At 41.7% G+C, this 19,524-nt stretch overlaps 5 protein-coding genes across 16 annotated transcripts in view; 2 read left to right on the top strand and 3 right to left on the bottom strand.

Annotated features, from left to right (window-relative positions):
- The window catches only part of LOC114652512 (tripartite motif-containing protein 16-like), a 979,029-nt gene that overhangs the window by 136,130 nt on the left and 823,375 nt on the right, over positions 1-19,524 (bottom strand). The window lies entirely within an intron of this gene.
- LOC114641503 (tripartite motif-containing protein 16-like) overlaps positions 1-19,524 on the top strand; it is a 1,283,323-nt gene that overhangs the window by 597,054 nt on the left and 666,745 nt on the right. The window lies entirely within an intron of this gene.
- Positions 1-19,524, top strand: part of LOC114652539 (tripartite motif-containing protein 16-like) — an 837,738-nt gene that overhangs the window by 477,332 nt on the left and 340,882 nt on the right. The gene's annotated exons all lie outside the window — the stretch shown is intronic.
- LOC114652524 (tripartite motif-containing protein 16-like) overlaps positions 1-19,524 on the bottom strand; it is a 538,688-nt gene that overhangs the window by 312,219 nt on the left and 206,945 nt on the right. The window lies entirely within an intron of this gene.
- LOC114652414 (tripartite motif-containing protein 16-like) overlaps positions 1-19,524 on the bottom strand; it is a 1,097,043-nt gene that overhangs the window by 994,214 nt on the left and 83,305 nt on the right. The window contains exon 6 of the mRNA XM_051927927.1: positions 18,337-18,708. Coding sequence (XP_051783887.1) covers positions 18,337-18,708 — 372 coding nt within the window. The remainder of the gene's footprint in view (positions 1-18,336; positions 18,709-19,524) is intronic.

Here is a 19,524-nt window from a genome sequence, read left to right as displayed (position 1 = left end):
TAATACGTGCTGCCTTACGCAAAATATGCTTATTAAATTTGTTACAGATTCTAGGTGGATAAGACTACACAAAAAAGAACGAGTTGCCCCAATTGAATCTCTCATAATGACAGCTAAACGTATTTGTTAACTTACAGACAAGTACTACATAACTTTTTTTAAAAAGTCCTTTTTTTTAAGTTTGGGCAGGGACCATACGTGAGCCCCAACTAGGATTTAAACTTACGTCAGCACACCTTACAGATGCAGCAGGGTCCAACTGCTTTTACGCTTTGAGCCAAAGCAGTTCAGCAGGGGCCTTATGTATAATGGCGTGCGTATAACTCACACTATAACATGACATAAGCACAAAAGCAGGAATGTGCGTACGCACAGAAAAATTCAGATGCAGGAATCTGTGCGTACGTAAACTTCCACGTTGTTCCGCTACATAAGACCCGATTAGCGTAAAAAGTAACGCACGCGCCTTCTATCCCGCCCCAGCTCCTCCCAGAATTATGCCTCTTTGAATATGCAAATCAATATAAATAGCCTTCTATGAAAAGACAATGGGAAAAGCCTGGGGAAATATAAGAATTTCAGCGAATACCAAGTGGAGTCAAAGGAAAAACGTACTATTTGTTGGTTTAAACAGTGATATAATCAACAAAAGAAAGTTGATCGAGTGACACACTGTCGGAGAAACTCGAAAGTTCAAGTTCACAAGTCGCAAAGTGCCCGAAATAAAAAAGAAGTTGTCACATATCAATGTCGCCATGAAAAGGCGAGTCGTAGCCCACCGTCTGAGTGTCATATGAAAGCTTATTAGGGTACAGAGAAAAAAAAATAGGCACACAGTGGAAAAAAAGCACAAAATGTCAACTTCAATTTCGAAATTTCCACTTTAATCACGTACTTTATTTTATCATTAAAGTAAAACATCATAAACTTAAAATTGTTTATTTTACTAGTTTCTTAAATCCCATTGTAACTAATGTAGCACGTTAAATGCTTTGTTCTGTGTTAGATCTTCTGTGTGTGTGAATTACTACGTGCTTCGTTCTTTCTCTTTCTCTGACAGGACACAGAATCCATTACATTCGTGATATGACAGCTCTCTGAATAATTAAAATACTGAGATGTATACGTGATATCTTTTTCATGATGATAGGAATGAAAGCATGTTATTAAACATGGGAACACGGTGGCGCAGTGCTTGTTCATATCTCACACAAGAGGCTTGCTGCGCCATGCACGACCTTTGATGAAATAATTTATCACAGTAGTACTGTCTCTTTCAAACATACTAACCTCCAATTCCTGTCCTTACTTTTCTTTCTCCAAATACCCAATCGCCACACAATCAGCTCTGTAATAGACGTGAAGCCATCTGTAAGCTTAGAACGCAGATTCTTGAAAACTTTTAAGGAACATTGAAATATCTTCGTAGTACATGTTTAATTATTCTCTCTGTCTATCCTTCCAGTGTCGCGTCAGCACCAGCAAGAATACAGCGCAAGGCAGGAACAATTCATGAACTAGCTAGCGCTGCTGCACTGTGTCCTCACATGTTTAATTATTAACAATACAGTGTGAAATAGTGTGGCCCGGACACAGACAGGCAGACACATTTAAAGCCATCACCATACGTTTATTAACTCTAATATTATATACAGTACGGTTCCTAAGTGCACCGCCACCAAACTCCCAACAGCCATCCGAAGTCCAGGCTTCTCTTAGCCACCTCTCTTTCTCTTTCTCTTCCTTCTCTCACACTCCAGGCCTCTCCTTGCCGCCTCCTCTCCAACCTCGTCCACCTCCTCACCCGACTCCAGCCTTGATTGTAGGGAGGTGGCCCCTTAAATAGGCAGGCGGCTGATGACCACACCCGGTCACCTGCCACAACAGATTATTTAAATGAAGTTAAAGTTTTATCTGTATAATATAATCAACATATTTTGCTGCATTTCATCTTAAAAATGATATCGTCATCATACGCGCTTTATAAAGTGCCGCAGGTTGTGGAATATTATAACTGTAGTGCAAGTTTACAGTGAGGTGATTGTACTTATAAGTACAAACAGTTCTACAAGGAGCACTTGATGGACTAATTGAGTGCGTTTAGAGTTCTTGGGATGAAACTTTTTCTGAACCGCGAGGTCCGTACAGGGAAGTCTCTGAAGCGTTTTGCCGTGGCTCATATTTCTCTTTCCAATCAGCTGCTGCTGTGATTTCCCACTCAGATACAGTGATATAAATACTCCGAGTGGTGCAGTGAGAGTAATATGTTAAAAGATGATCTGCTGTGGCAAACCTTAACGGGAGCAGCTGACAGAAGAAGAAGATGCATTGAGAGTAACAACGCTAAAGCAGTTATGGTATTTGGAATACTATGGCTATTCCCTGGACCATTATATTGCTACAGGTTAATTACAATCAGATGCATTACACTAATAAACAATATGCAGTCAGTTTCAGTGTATTTATAAAGCCGCGTCAGGAATGTGGATCTAAGAAAGAAAGGGTGACCACACAGGAACAGTAGCACTGCTTTGACACTGGGTGCCGCCAGTCTGCAAAACCAAGTGGAGAAATTGCGTACGCCAGGGCATGAGTTACTGTGGAAATGTGCGTGACTTTACGCCAAGTTTAGGTTTTATACATCGCGATTTGACCGGGGAAACGTTCGTATGCAACATTTCTGTGCGTACGCACCGTTTATACATGAGGCCCCAGATGAGGTGGCTGATCATTCGGCCAATTGTATCCGGCTGCATGTCACAGACTCACCCTTCCACGCCCCCGGATTTCCATGCCTCCTGCCTTCCACACCACGCCTCCAGCATTCGCGTCTATCTTCTGTCACATCACTTTCATTGAAAAACTAGTACCGTTCATTTACCCTGTAACCTTAAAAGACGATATTAATATGACTTCCTCCTATCACGAGGCAAGAATCCGAGTTTCTCTGTATGGTATTACTGTCGTATTTACTTTTAGAAACAAAAAAACAGTATTATAATTTATCAGTCAAGCTTCGATATGCGGCACGGTGGCGCAGTGGCAGCGCTGCCTTGCAGTTAGGAGACGCGGGTTCGCCTCCCGGGTCATCCCTGCGTGGAGTTTGCATGTTCTCTGCGTGGTGTTCCTCCTGGTGCTCTGGTTTCCTCCCACAGACGTGCAGTTAGGTGCATTTGTGATCCTAAATTGTCCCTAGTGTGTGCACCCTGAGGTGGGATGGTCGCCCTGTGTTGGCTGGGATTGGCTCCAGCAGACCCAGTAACCCTGTGTTATGATATAGCGGGATGGATAATGGATGGATTCGATATAGTTAAAAGAAAGAGGACATAACATATTTTTAGATTAAGGAAACACCATACTAAATATGAATGTGTTCCTCTAACTGCTATTATATTGAATTCTTTCATTCAAAATATTTGAAATTATTTTTACGGTACTTGTGTACTAAACGGCATGTCTGACATTTCTGGAACCTCGTTCAATAAAGGAAAATTCCGTTAATGACATTAATTTATTATGGTACAAAATAAATGATGATCAATAACACAACAAAGCAATCAACAGGCATGAAAATGAAGGTCTAAACTTTCGAGTTCTCAGTAAAAGAAACTGTTAAAATGGTTTATAATTGAACAATTATTTAAATGATCCAGTTTACTATACAGTTCATACCTTCATTTCCATTGTCTGTCTTGAATTTTGTTTTCTTAATTTTGTTCTACGCTGCTGCTACAATGTTGATAAATTTCTTTCAAGTGGAGTTATTAAACTTTCAAACATTTTCCTGGTTTTTAATTTTAATGCGATTTTTTGTTTTCCCTGGAACCCTAAGTTATAAGTATGTACTTATGAAAAAAGTGAAGCAAATGTCTTAAATTGCTTAATAGATATTATATCATTTGTTTTTCTAAAGACATGTAAAGATTTACATTATTGAAAGTTGCACTTCCATAAACCGTCTTTTTTATTAATTTGAAACGGAACTAACAGATTTTAAACTTAACTTCAAAAATGTTCTGTTTGGGTAGATGCAATAATTACAAATCAGTGTTTTACTGATTTTAAATCCTTTAATCGCCACATACAATTTCTTGTATTAAGAATTTGTCATTTGTCGCATACCCCAACTTACTCTCCAAATGGAAATATACTTTTTTGTAAATAAGATTACTGGATCATCGGTCTCACTGCTTGCTCAGATTCATCTCTTCCTATAGTGTGTTCAGCTGTCTTTGAATACTTTGAGCCTGTGTGTGTCATCGTCTCTGTTGTCTGATTTGGTATAACGCCTGAATCCCACAAATTGCCCCCAGGTCAGTGTCCCCTCTCAATTAGTTAAGGGGTTTTTGATTCTGTCAGACCAAGTATTGCTACCTTAATAAATGCTAGCTTGATTTCTGGTTGTGTTCCTGCTGCCTTAAAACACGCTGTGGTGCAGAAATGTATTAATAAAACAAAATAAGGACCCTGTAATGTGTCAAATTTCAAGACAATTTCTAAACTGCCTTTTTTATTTAAAGTCTTAGAAAAAGTCGTCCCAACTCAAACATTTCTGGATGAAAATAGTATGCCGGAAAAATTCCAATCCAGATACAGATCTTCTTACAGCAGTGAAACATCCTTGTTAAAGGTTTACGATGAGCTCCTCTTCCCTAATGCTGGTGATTCTGCCATTCTTGTACTGCTAGATCTTACCTCAGATTTTGATGCCGTGGATCTTACAATTCTTATATCCCGCCTTGAACAGTATGTAGGCATCCAAGGTAATGCCCTGAAATGGTTTAAATCTTATCTAAACAATAAGAGCTTTTCTATTCATTTGGGTGAGTTCTCACCCTCTGTAGCTTACTTGTGGGTTCCATCCTTGGACCAGTTCTCTTTTGATATGCATGTTACCTTTAGGCTTCATTGTTAACAAGTATGGCTTCTCTATTCTGATGGCACTCAAATATATTTGCCAATAAAATCAAGGCGAGAAAATACAGACCCTTCATGCATGCTTGAATGACATTAAAACCTGGATGGCAATGCATCTTCTTAAACTAAATTATAATAAAACTGTGATCATGGTTTCCAAAAGTTAAGAAAGTGTGAGTGTCTTTGATATTGCTCTTGGACCCCTTGCCATATACGTATCATAAAGCTTCAGTTAGGAGCCCAGGCGTGATTTTCGACATCTCATTCAAACTCAACAAACAGATAAATTGTGAGGTTAAATTTCCAGCTGAGACTTTAAGGTAAAGGCTTTTCTTTCTTTCAGTGATCTTGAAAAGGCCTTCCAAGCTTTTACAACATCTCATTTGGACTCATTTGGACTTTTACAATATCTCATTTGGACTCATTTGGACTTTTACAACATCTCATTTGCAGTTTTTGTATGTAGGTGTTGGTCAGGCCCTGTTACGACACCTACTACTATTCTACAACTGTGCTGTTCACTTATTGAATGGCTCTCATAAGTGTGGCCATGTTTCACCAATACTGACTTTGCTGCATTGTCTTCTGGTCCGTTTCTGAATTGATTTTAAAATTCTATTTCCTGTTTTCAAATGTTTGAATGGATCAGCCCCATCTTGCCTTTTGGAACCTCTTCACTTGTAAGTGCCAACAAGAGCCCTGCGGTCAATGCTCTTAGTTGTGCCGAGGTCGAGACTGAAGCAAAGGAGGAGCTGGGCATTTGTGGTGGCTGCTCCTTTTCTCTGGAATGGCTCACCTTATTAGATTAGGTCTGCTCCAGCACAGGCAATTTTTAAGTCATCATTAAAGTCTTATTACTTCTTGCTGCCATTTGACCCTGCAAGAGGTTGACATTGTTTGTATATGTTGGCTCCTGTACATTTATGATTATAAATATGTATATATGGGTATGAGTTTATCTTTTATGTAATGGTTAGTTATTCTTGCAGTTTTGTGCTGTGCACATACAGTATATTTGAACTGCTCCTTTACCCTTCTTTGTACAGCACTTTGGTTCAGTTTTGGCTGCTGTTGTAAATGTGCTTTATAAATAAAAATTGACTTGCCCTGCTTTATAAAACATTATTTCAATACATAACACTAAGAAGTGCAGATCTAAGATAATGGACTGTAAAGATGAAGTTGGTTTGCAACATTTATTACAAAAAGGTTAAAGAATATATAAAATATAGAACAAGAATTGTAAGTAACAATGAGGGACATGTATGTTTGTTACATTTTCTCACAAAACACAGTCATTTTACTTTTTTCCTCTCACGTTATCTAAAAATTGATGCATGTCTTCCATATGTGAAAAAAGGATGATGAAGGGTCTAAGGACATATTCCCTCTTGTCATCTTCTAGAAACTCGGATAGCAAATCAAATTTCTGAAGGGCCTCCTAAATGTCGTCTTTGTCCATTGACAGTAATGAAGGAGTGAGATGTGCCCCCTGAACACAGAAATGTTCTCAGCACACCAACCACTTCTCTGCCTCGGTAAGATACTGACGGATTCTGTGTTGCTGTAATTCGTTTAATTAAAAAAAAAAAAAAGAAAATTCTTTAAATGGTCATCATAAAGCTTATAGTCGTTTCCTCCACATTTACAAGGAATGTAAGAAACGGAAAGTAAAACAATAATGTACAGTATATTCTGAATTTGTTATACATTATTAACATTACTGCTTTCAGTCACAGATTTTACAAGTCTTCAATGTTTCTTACCATACACTATTATTAACACACACAGCACACAAGGTATTTCAAATGTTTTAAGGCCGTTAAGAGTTGTACGTGCACTCCAGTTTGTCAGAAGATTTAAAACAGGTTGTTAGTCTTTTGGGCTTTGACTTCTACTGGTTAATGATTAACAGTCGGCATCTGAGACAATCATTAAAAGTCTTTTTATACTGTAATATGGCGCTATATAGTGCCCGACCCGGCACAGACTTACGCAGAGGCAAGTGTAAAATAAACAGTCTTTTTATTTCTCTTCAGCTGGAGGGCACGTCTTCCCCGTAATCCCTCCAGCCACAACACAGTCCCACAAGCACTTAATACAGCACAAACAACACTTTTTCTCTCCACCTTGGCACCACCATTCCTCCCAGGCAACATTGTCCTCTTCCGATTCTGGCTAATGAGTGGTGGATGCTGGCCCTTTTTATAGCCCACCCGGAAGTGCTCCAGGTGCTTGATCACCTGTGGCTAATTGCACTTCCGGGTGGGGCTGCAGAGATGTCCAGGTGGGTTCCTGGCTCCATGCAGCACCCCCTGGCGGCCACCCCAGCTCCCCACAGGGTTGTGGAGAACTCCATCTCCCATGAAACCCTGCTGGAAACGGAGGCACCATCATCAGACAGGGAGGCTGCCACCAAGCGTCCCGGGGGAGGTAGTGAGATGTCCATGGCTGCTCCCTCGGAACATATGTAGAAGGGGTGTCCTGGCCGAGCATGGTACCCGGCCGCCTGTCACAATACATTTTATTCACTACACCATAAGCATTGTAAGCCAGCATCAACAAAATGTAATTCATCTTTCTTATGGACGTTTATAAAATGAGGTGTCTGTACCTTCTTATCAGGGTACTGTGCTGGACGTTGGAGAAGGGAGGCTGACGTTAATTGTTAAAGTAAAGATCTGAAACCTGCAGACCGCAGTACTAAGGAACAGAATAGCGAGACATTTGTTCACTTCAGAGCTCGTTCAAGTCTTTACTCATCTTCTATCTTCTCATTAATGGCTCAATAGAGTTTAAACCTGAAAACAGAGAAAAATAATATTTACCTAAGGAAATGTTAAAAAAGAACCAAAAGAATAAGCACAAAAAATGACCCTGTCCTGGTTGTCCATCATTTCTGTACCTTCTTTTTTTTTAATCTTTATTTTATTAATTTTCATTGTAATCATTCCATACAAATAGATCAATTTATAACCAAACAAATTAAAGACAAATCAAACCCCACCCCTTAGCAGGAGAGCTTAGCTAAAGGAGAATTGCTTAGGGCTTTTTAATAAGACAACAATAAGCAAAGGAAAGGGAGAAATAAATATCTATGTAAATAAGAGATGGAGAAGGGAATTAAATGCGGTAATAGTTATTTCTCTTATTCTAAAATAATATTGATCAGATCCTGCCAGGTTTTGAAAAAATTTTGTACAGATCCTCTACCTGAAAATTTGATTTTTTCTAATTTCAAATAATATAAAACATCGGTTTCCCACTGACTTATCAGAGGAGAGTTAGGATTCTTCCAATTTAACAGAATAAGTCTGCGTGCTAAAAGTGTAGTGAATGCAATCACCATTTGCTCGTCCTTCTCCACTTCAAGTCCGTCTGGAAGAACACCGAACACAGCTGTTAATGGGTTAGGAGGGATTGTGACCCCAAGGGTGTCTGAAAGGCACTTGAAAATTTTGGTCCAAAATGATGTTAATTTGGTGCAGACCCAGAACATGTGACCCAGTGAGGTAGGAGCTTGGTTGCAGCGCTCGCAGGTTGGATCCTGCCCTGGAAACATTTTGGACAGTTTTAAGCGAGACAGATGAGCTCGATATATAATTTTAAGTTGAATAATTCTATGCTTTGCGCATATAGAACTCGAGTGAATTCTCTGCTTTGCTACCTTCCACTCCTTTTCTAATATATTGATTAAGAGATCTTCTTCCCAATGTCCTCTTGGATCTTTGAAAGGTAGGGACTCTAATAGGACTTTATATAATGCAGAAATGGTGTTTAATTCCTCAGCAATGAGCAGTATTTTTTCCAGCATTGTGGAGGGTGCGAGGTGGGGAAAATCGGGCAATTTCTGTTTAACAAAATTTCTAATTTGAAGATAGTGAAAGAAATGTGTAGCTGGGAGGTTGAATTTTGAACGGAATTGCTCAAAAGATGCAAATATATTGTCTATATACAAGATCTCTGAGCATTTTAATCCCAAAACTTTTCCAGGTATTAAAAACTGGATATGTTTGCGAGGGTTGAAAGAGGTGGTTTTCTTTCAGAGGTTCTGTACCTTCTAATTTTTTGTTTGGTTCTTGGCCTTCCTTTATAAAGGTGTTTGCTCGCTCAGTCCGATATGAGCAGTTACTTCAGTGACTTCAAAAAGAAGCACTAAGTTTATAAAGGTAAACATTTGGACTATTTGTCTTTGGTTTACAATATGGCTAAGTATTTTAGCCATAGTACCGCAGAAATAAATTAGAGTTATTAAAGGAAATTTAAATAGCATTTTCCCCTTGGGGCTGGAGGTCTCAAGCAAAATATATATATATATATATATATATATATATATATATATATATATATACACCAGCACTTCCTCAAAGCCGACTGAGCAGAGTCACGTTGTTAAAAGGAGTTTAATGTTACAAAAATATTTATGCAAACCATTATTTTTTTTACATTTTTTTATTGAATTTATTGAAATCACACAACATTCCATACAAATAGATCAATTTTACAAGAATAGGATTGAAAACAAATCAACCCCCACCCCTGAGAAAGAGAGCACGGGCAGCAGAATAAAACTTAAACCTAATAAAAATAAGCAAAGAGATAAATTAATAAGTGAATATAGATAAATAGAGAAGAAGAAAAAAAAACAGAGAGAATAGGGAGAGAATCTACTTCCTCAGTGCTTTAAAATCTTATTCTAAAATGTTATTGATCAGATCCTGCCAGGTTTGGAAACATTTCTGCACAGATCCTCTAACTGAGAATTTGATTTTTTTACAATTTCAAATAATATATAACATCAGTTACCAACTGACTTAAAAGGGGAAAGTTAGGATTCTTCCAGTTGAGCAAAATAATTCTACGTGGCAATTGTATAGTAAAGGCAATCACAGTTTGTTTGTGCTTCTCCACTGTAAGCCTCTCTGTGAGCCCACCACACATAGCTTTTAGTGGATTAGGATGGATTGTGACACCAAGGCTGTCTGAAAGGCATTTGAAAATCTTGGTCCAGAATGATGTTATTTTGGTGCAGGCCCAAAACATGTGACCCAGTGTGGCTGGGATTTGATTACAGCTTTTGCAGGTTGGATTTTGTCCTAGAAATATTTTGGACAATTTTAAGTGAGACAGATGTGCTCAATATATAATTTTGAGTTGAAAAATTGTATGCTTTGCACATATGGAGCTCGAGTGAATTCTCTGCATTGCTGCCTTCCACTCCTTTTCTGATATGTTGAGCGAGAGATCCTTTTCCCAATGTCCTCTTGGATCTTTGAAAGGGAGGGTCTGTACAATGGTTTTATATACTGCAGAGATGCTGTCTGAGTCCTTGAAACTGATGATTATATTTTCCAGCATAGAGGAAGGTGGGAGATGAGGGAAACTGGGCAGGTTCTGTTTCACAAAGTTTCTAATTTGAAGATAGTGAAAGAAATGTGTTGCTGGAAAGTTAAATTTAGATTAAATTTAGAATTGTTCGTAGGATGCAAAGACGTTGTCTATACACAGATCTCTAAATGATTTAATCCCAAATGTTTTCCAGACATTAAAAACTGCATATGTTTCCAAGGGTTGAAAAAGGTGGTTCTCGTGCAGAGGTGCCACCGATAAAAGATTCTCCATCTTAAAATGCTTCCTACATTGGTTCCATATTCTGAGTGAGTGAAGCACTATTGGGTTATTAGTATATTGACGATAATTTGCATTTATTGGGACACAAAGCAAGGAATATAAAGACAAACTACAGGCTTCTATTTCTATTGCAGACCAAGCCTGCATATGTTCATCTATTTGTGTCAATGTCCAGATTTTAATATGTTGTATGTTTACTGCCCAGTAGTAAAACTGAAAGTTAGGTAGAGCCATGCCACCTTCTGTCTTTGGCCTTTGTAGGGTCGCTTTTTGGATACGTGAATGTTTTGAATTCCAAATAAATGTGGTTATGGTTTGAATCTAATTTCTTAAAGAACGATTTATTGATGTATATTGGAATATTTTGAAATAAAAAGAGAAGCTTAGGAAGGATATTCATCTTAACAATGTTAATTCTTCCAGCTAAGGTGAGATGAAGGGTTGACCATCTATGCAAGTCAATGATAAAAGGGAAGGAGTCCAATCTAATATTATGTGCTTGAGAATTCACTGGAAAGATCACACTTTTAGTCAAATTAACTCTGTGACCAGAAATCTTTTGAAATTCTATTATTGCTGTTAGGACAGCAGACACAGTATTTTGTGGGTCTGATATATACAGTATACAGTACCATATCATCTGCATATAGAAAAATTTTCTGTTCAAGTCCTTCTCTGATTATCCCCTTTATATCATAAGCATTTCGAACAGTGAACTGCCAGTGGCTCAATGGTGATTGCAAAAAGTACTGGTGACAAGGGGCATCCTTGTCTGGTACCACATTCTAGTTTAAAGTAGTCTGAACAAATGTTGTTAATACAAACTGAAGCTTCTGGATTGGTATACAATAGTTTGGTCCATGCACAAATGTTCGGGCCAAACCCAAATTTCTCCAATGTAGTGAAAAGGTAGTCCCGTTCAATCATATCAAATGCTTTTTCTGCATCCAAGGATAATAAAATCTCTGGGATGTTTGACTTTGCGGGTGAGTATATTACATTAAACAGGCGTTGAAGATTGGATGCTAAATGTCGGCCTTTAACAAATCCAGTTTGATTTTGTGATATTGCTGAAGCCAGCATTTTCTCCATCCTTCTAGCAAGGACTTTGGAGAGTATCTTAACATCATTATTCAGAAGTGAAATTGGTCTGTATGATGCACATTGTATTCATCCATCCATCCATTTTCCAACCCGCTGAATCCGAACACAGGGTCGCGGGGGTCTGCTGGAGCCAATCCCAGCCAACACAGGGCACAAGGCAGGAAACAATCCTGGGCAGGGTGCCAACCCACCGCAGGACACACACAAACACACCCACACACCAAGCACACACTATGGCCAATTTAGAATCACCAATCCACCTAGCCTGCATGTCTTTGGACTTTGGGAGGAAACCGGAGTGCCGGAGGAAACCCACGCAGACACGGGGAGAACATGCAAACTTCACGCAGGGAGGACCCGGGAAGCGAACCCAGGTCCCCAGATCACCCAACTGCGAGGCAGCAGCGCTACCCACTGCGCCACCGTGCCGCCCATGCACATTGTAATGCATCCTTATTTTGTTTAGGAAAGACAGTGATTAATGCTTGAAGTTTGAGGTAGAATTTGATTGTCTCTAGCTTCTGTGAATGTTGCTAATAGGAGGGGAGCTTCTTATAAGATTTGGCAGGGTAGCCATCGGGGCCTGCTGCTTTCCCACTCTGAAGTGACTTTATAGCATCTAGTAATTCTGATAGTGTCAAAGATTTATCCAATTCCTCTGCACTAAGAGTATCTATTTGTGGTATCTCTAATGCATTCAGAAATGCATTAGATGGTGTCTTGTCTTCTTTAAACTCAGTAGAATATAAGGATTTACAGTAGTCTCTAAATGTGTGCATTTAATTTTTATGGTCAATGATTTTGTCTCCATTCGTGTTGGTGATTTCTGGGATTGCATTGCAAACTACTTGCTTGTGCATTTGTTGAAATAAGAGCTTATTAGCTTTTTCTTTGTGTTCATAGTAGTGATGTCTTGATTTAAAAATGAGTTGTTCAGTTTCTTTGGTTGTTAAGAGGTTGAGCTCTGAATGCATAGCCTGTCTTTTCCTGTGAAGAGCCTCACTTGGACACCTGGCATTTTCTTGATCTATTCTAGTAATTTTGCTCGTTAGCTTTGATCCCTGCCTGGTTTCCAATGTATTTCTGTGGGAAAGATATGAGATAATCTGTCCTCTTAAGAAGGCCTTTAGAGTTTCCTAGAGTATTACTGTAGAGACCTCTGAGGATGTATTTGTCTCTAGGAAGAAACTGATTTGTTTGATAGAAATTCTGTAAAGTTATTGTCTACTAATTAAAATGGGTTAAGACGCCATCTGCGAGATGAGTATGTGGGGCATAATGATTTTATCTCCAAGATCAGAGGGGCATGGTCGGAAATAACAATAGCGTCGTACTTGCAGGATTTAATTGTAGGCAAGAAATTCTATCCATCCATTCATTGTCTCCCGCTTATCCGAGGTCGGGTCGCGGGGGCAGCAGCTTGAGCAGAGATGCCCAGACTTCCCTCTCCCCGGCCACTTCTTCTAGCTCTTCCGGGAGAATCCCAAGGCGTTCCCAGGCCAGTCGAGAGACATAGTCCCTCCAGCGTGTCCTGGGTCTTCCCCGGGGCCTCCTCCCGGTTGGACGTGCCCGGAACACCTCACCAGGGAGGCGTCCAGGAGGCATCCTGATCAGATGCCCGAGCCACCTCATCTGACTCCTCTCGATGCGGAGGAGCAGCGGCTCTACTCTGAGCCCCTCCCGGATGACTGAGCTTCTCACCCTATCTTTAAGGGAAAGCCCAGACACCCTGCGGAGGAAACTCATTTCAGCCGCTTGTATTCGCGATCTCGTTCTTTCGGTCACTACCCATAGCTCATGACCATAGGTGAGGGTAGGAACATAGATCGACTGGTAAATTGAGAGCTTCGCCTTGCGGCTCAGCTCCTTTTTCACCACGACAGACCGATGCAACGCCCGCATTACTGCGGATGCCGCACCGATCCGCCTGTCGATCTCACGCTCCATTCTTCCCTCACTCGTGAACAAGACCCCGAGATACTTGAACTCCTCCACTTGGGGCAGGATCTCGCTACCAACCCTGAGAGGGCACTCCACCCTTTTCCGGTTGAGGACCATGGTCTCGGATTTGGAGGTGCTGATTCTCATCCCAGCCGCTTCACACTCGGCTGCGAACCGATCCAGAGAGAGCTGAAGATCACGGCCTGATGAAGCAAACAGGACAACATCATCTGCAAAAAGCAGTGACCCAATCCTGAGCCCAACAAACCGGACCCCCCTCAACACCCTGGCTGCGCCTAGAAATTCTGTCCATAAAAGTTATGAACAGAATCGGTGACAAAGGGCAGCCCTGGCGGAGTCCAACTCTCACTGGAAACGGGTTCGACTTACTGCCGGCAATGCGGACCAAGCTCTGGCACTGATCGTACAGGGACTGAACAGCCCTTATCAGGGGGGCCGGTACCCCATACTTTCGGAGTACCCCCCACAGGATTCCCCGAGGGACACGGTCGAATGCCTTTTCTAAGTCCACAAAACACATGTAGACTGGTTGGGCAAACTCCCATGCACCCTCCAGGACCCTGCTAAGGGTATAGAGCTGGTCCACTGTTCCGCGACCAGGACGAAAACCACACTGTTCCTCCTGAATCCGAGGCTCGACTATCCGACGGACCCTCCTCTCCAGGACCCCTGAATAGACTTTTCCAGGGAGGCTGAGGAGTGTGATCCCTCTGTAGTTGGAACACACCCTCCGAACCCCCTTCTTAAAGAGGGGGACCACCACCCCGGTCTGCCAATCCAGAGGCACTGTCCCTGATGTCCATGCGATGTTGCAGAGGCGTGTCAGCTAAGACAGTCCTACAACATCCAGAGCCTTGAGGAACTCCGGCGTATCTCATCCACCCCCGGGGCCCTGCCACCAAGGAGTTTTTTGACCACCTCGGTGACCTCAGTCCCAGAGATGGGGGAGCCCACCTCTGAGTCCCCAGGCTCTGCTTCCTCATTGGAAGGCATGTTAATGGGATTGAGGAGGTCTTCGAAGTATTCCCCCCCACCGACCCACAACGTCCCGAGTCGAGGTCAGCAGCGCACCATCCCCGCCATATACAGTGTTGACACTGCACTGCTTCCCCTTCCTGAGACGCCGGATGGTGGACCAGAATCTCCTCGAAGCCGTCCGAAAGTCATTCTCCATGGCCTCCCCAAACTCCTCCCACGCCCGAGTTTTTGCCTCAGCAACCACCAAAGCCGCAATCCGCTTGGCCTGCCGGTACCTATCAGCTGCCTCCGGGGTCCCACAGGACAAAAGGGTCCTGTAGGACTCCTTCTTCAGCTTGACGGCATCCTTCACCGCCGGTGTCCACCAGCGGGTTCGGGGATTGCCGCCACGACAGGCACCGACCACCTTACGGCCACAGCTCCGGTCAGCTGCCTCAACAATAGAGGCACGGAACATGGCCCATTCGGACTCAATGTCCCCCAACTCCCTCGGGATGTGGTCGAAGTTCTGCCGGAGGTGGGAGTTGAAGCTACTTCTGACAGGAGACTCTGCCAGACATTCCCAGCAGACCCTCACAACACGTTTGGGCCTACCACGCCTGACCGGCATCCTCCCCCACCATCGAAGCCAACTCACCACCAGGTGGTGATCAGTTGACAGCTCCGCCCCTCTCTTCACCCGAGTGTCCAAGACATGTGGCCGCAAGTCCGACGACACGACCACAAAGTCGATCATCGAACTGAGGCCTAGGGTGTCCTGGTGCCAAGTGCACATATGAACACCCCTATGCTTGAACATGGTGTTCGTTATGGACAATCCGTGACGAGCACAGAAGTCCAATAACAAAACACCGCTCGGGTTCAGATCAGGCAAGAAATTATGATCTATAAAGAAATAATCAATTCTTGAGTAGCAATGATGCACTGGTGAGTAGAAGGAATATGCTCTTGAGTTTGGGTTTAGAAATCTCCAGGGGTCGGATAAGTTGTGGTCAGTTAAAAACTCTGTAATTGTTTTTGCATTGTTAGATATCTTTGCCCCTGTGACAGGAGACCTATCTAGGTCTCGATTTAAAACACAATTAAAATTCCCAGCCATTTTAATTTTATGAGCATTCACACTGGGAATGGATGAAAATACATTTTGCATGAATTCCCTATCATCAACATTGGGTGCATAAACATTTATCAAAATCACTTTACAGTTAAATAAGTTGCCCATGACAATCACATATCTTCCTTCAGGATCAGATGCTACATCTGATGCTACAAATGAGACTGTTCTATGTATGAGAATTCCTACACCTCTAGTTTTTTTTGTAAAGCTGGAATGGGACATTTGGCCAGTCCAGTCTTTTTGCAGCCGGAACTGATCCTTAGTTAATATGTGGGTGTCCTGCAAAAATACTATTTTAACATTTAGACCGGTTAGGTGAGAGAATACTTTCTTTCTTTTTAATTTGTGACTCAGGCCTTTAACATTCCAGCTCAGAAAGTTAACTGTCCCATTATGGAGACATTGATTCTGAATTTTTGATGCCATTTTGTAGTCTTAACCGAAAGTGAGACAGCTTTGACCTTAATTTCCAATTTTCCCACGAGTTATTGCCATGCAGTCTATTGTTACGTTGGTAATTATAATTATAAGGATTAAACAAAAAACAGATAGTTAATGAGAAGGGAAAAGGATGTATAATTACAGTACCAGTGTCATTGCAAGTGCATTGCAGTGTCAGACAGCTGGTGATATCTTCTTTATGATGCCATGACAGGGTGTGACTCATTTTGCAGGAAAGTGTCGGGATCAGCTTTCTTAACTCTGTATCTGCTTCCTCCATAGTGGTAAATATGTAAAGTTTGCCTTGAATATCCACTTTCAGTTTGGCAGGATTCAAGACGCTTTATCTGATATCGGCTTTTTGTAAGCGCTGTTTAATATTATAACAAGAGGCACATTTAGAAGCTGTTGAGGGTGAGAAATCAGAGAAAATACGAATTAGGTTATTTTCAAATATAATCTGTTTGTGTCTGAGAAGTGACATTACATTTAATTTAGTTTGTAACTTCTCGAAGTGCAAATGATGTGTTTACATAGATTGTTGTAGACACGGAACACACATGAAATCTATGTGTTTCAAATAACAATATAGTATTTATGAAAGGTGTCATTTTGCTTGACATCTCACTCTAAACAACTCTAACCAACTGACATGCAGGTAAACAGACTTGAGCTGAGAAAACTGTACGCCGGTGGGGGGAATGTTATAGCAGGCTGTTTGCTGCTTATCGAAACATTTAAAAGACAAAAGATGCTGATGGAGAGGTGAAAGGGGATTTAAGGTGGGATAGATTTACGAGTTTTTCGTAGGCTTTGGTAATTCTAGTGTTAAAGAATCAGACGTCAGTCACACATTGAGATACAGGTTTGATCAACGAGGAATACAATCTGTGATTACAGGACGGCCATCAGCGTGTGGCGAGTCAAAGAGGAGAAAATCAGGTGGAAGGAACAAAACTCACAAACACACAAGTGACACACTCATCTGACTAACTCTTTCTCATGTCATTCATCTCACCCTTTATCCCCCTGACGCTCTTCTCTATCATCCTCACCCCTCACTCTTTTTTCACCTTCTCCTCCTCCTTTTAACCCCTCAGGCTCCATGAAGATGACAGATTTAGAAGTCATAGTCGCCATCTGCTGGTGAGGCCTGTAATACACAGTGGGGGGGCTGTCAGTCTGGGCCTTCATCGGCTTCTTCACACAGACTGATGTCAGGTGACACGACACTCCTTAAGGGTCCTGAGGGAACTGTAAATTAATCCTCAGAATGTGTAAGTGGAAAGATAAAAGTGATCACAAGTGTCACATGTGATTGTCACTTTGAACACCGACAGTAATGGTGAAGTCAATCAGCTGACTCATCTTCTTGAGGTTGGGTGACAGTGGGAACAACAAGGAGGGGGTGCAGTTTAATGTCTAACAGGACACCAAGTGACTCAGTAAAACACCAAACTCCATCAGTATGGCCAACTGAGCGGTGAGTCCTCGTCTTTAGACATTCACAGTGAATTCATTCAGAGGTGACAGACCACCGGAGTAACTAATAGAGGGGCAGACAATGTCTGTTGAGAGGCCAGAACTCCTGTCACTTCTGTCACTCTGTCCTCCAAAATAGTTACTGGAATTTAGAATTTGATACTTAAGACAAGCATGTGGTCCTGATGGAGCAGCACTACTGAAATGTGCTATATAGACTGACTTAACAGGTGATATTCAATGACACTCAGAGGGCACAGCAATTGTTGGGGTGTCAGGCCGTGAAAAAACAGTGACCCCTGCTGGTCAGACTGGTATTTGTAGGTCTGAGGTGACACAGCTGATTGGATACTCAAACCCAATAATAACGGAGACCCTGACAGTCGCACTCGCCCGCATTCTCATCCAGAAATCCAATCACAAAGGTGCTATCTCAAAACCCACCAATCCTGTAAATTTAATCTCACCCTAAATTACAAACACAAAGAGGACCTGCACTTGTGGGGACATCAAGTGACCGGTGGAGGGTACTGGTCAGTGGTCACCTGATGTCAGATGGCAGATTGTTACACTGCACTTCCAACCAAGACAAAACCCTGGATGGAGCGGCTCAGTGAAGGAGGTGTTGAACCTGTGCAAGAGGGTCATTGTGTGTGAGACGCTATAAAATGACAGAGAGCCAGCAGGCCAGTCCAGATACACACCTATTCTGGGGCTGTAGGGGGTGCTGATTACAGTCTCCTTGTAATTGTGATGCACAGAGTACTGGGAAAGAGACCACTGCAAACACCAGGACTTGTTGTTGTTTCCAAGGCCGCACTCCCAGCCCCTTCCTTTCCTGTTCAGTCCTTTATATGCGACTCCAATCTTCATGAAGTGTCCACTGCACTCCACCTCCCAGTAACAGCGAGTCCCAGTCAGAGACTCTCTGCATAGAACTTGAGCCAAGTGATCAAATCTGTCAGGATGATCAGAATATTCGGTTTTGGTGCCCTCACATGTCACCTTCTTGTTTCTTTCAGACAGATGGAGGTCTCTGTGTGCCGTGTTGATGTCCAGTGTGATGGGACAGAAGTCTGAAAGGAGAGAAAAGAAAATGAGTAAGGAAATTTGGGAGTGTGTAACTGGACTGGGGGTGGAGCACAACACCAACAATTAACAAGAACCAATCAAGAGCTGCGCTGACGAGATACTAATAGTAAAGAGCTCATCTGATTGGTCAGAATCTGTGAGAATTAAAAATTAAATTAGAAAAAGATGCCAACAAAGTGAAAAGCAGGCAAGTCAGACATTTGGAAGTCATCTCAGTCATCAGAAATTATGATAAACACCATAAGGTCACCGTCAAGGTCCGAGTTCAGATGGACTATCCACACTGACTGCTGGTCCAATTTTAATTTGGACTTTTATTTTTATGTTATTTTTTGGAGATCCTCATTAGAGGAATCAGTCAGCTTGAGATGTCATGACAGTCTTGTGAGGTCTTTGAACTTGTAAGGACCCCCAATAATTTTCTCTGCCATTTTCCATTTGTTTTAATGTTTAAAATTTGTGAAGTTGAGAACCCAAAGCCAAGTGTCTTCTCTGTGGAGTAAAGAATGGTGGATGATGAGGACTTTTGTCAGGTTCAACTTAATTCTGATAAAATCTGAGTCTTTTTTAAACTGATACTTTTGGCTTCATATCCATATTTATATACATGGATAAAGAAACCCTGTGAAAAAGTAAGTACACCCCCATTGGATTTGTTTTTTTTTTTTTTTTGTTAACATTTTTGAACACATCAAGACTCGGGTTCAACAGATGGCTTTGGTGATTCACTGCCTGAGTCTCTCTATCCCATAATGCACCAGTCACAGGACCCCCATCACTCTCAGCCCCTCAGTCACACA

The sequence above is a fragment of the Erpetoichthys calabaricus genome, chromosome 5, assembly GCF_900747795.2.
Source record: "Erpetoichthys calabaricus chromosome 5, fErpCal1.3, whole genome shotgun sequence".
Taxonomy (NCBI): Eukaryota; Metazoa; Chordata; class Cladistia; order Polypteriformes; family Polypteridae; genus Erpetoichthys; species Erpetoichthys calabaricus.
The sequence above is the reverse complement of the archived record's forward strand: the minus strand, read 5'-3'. Positions and strand labels throughout refer to the sequence as shown.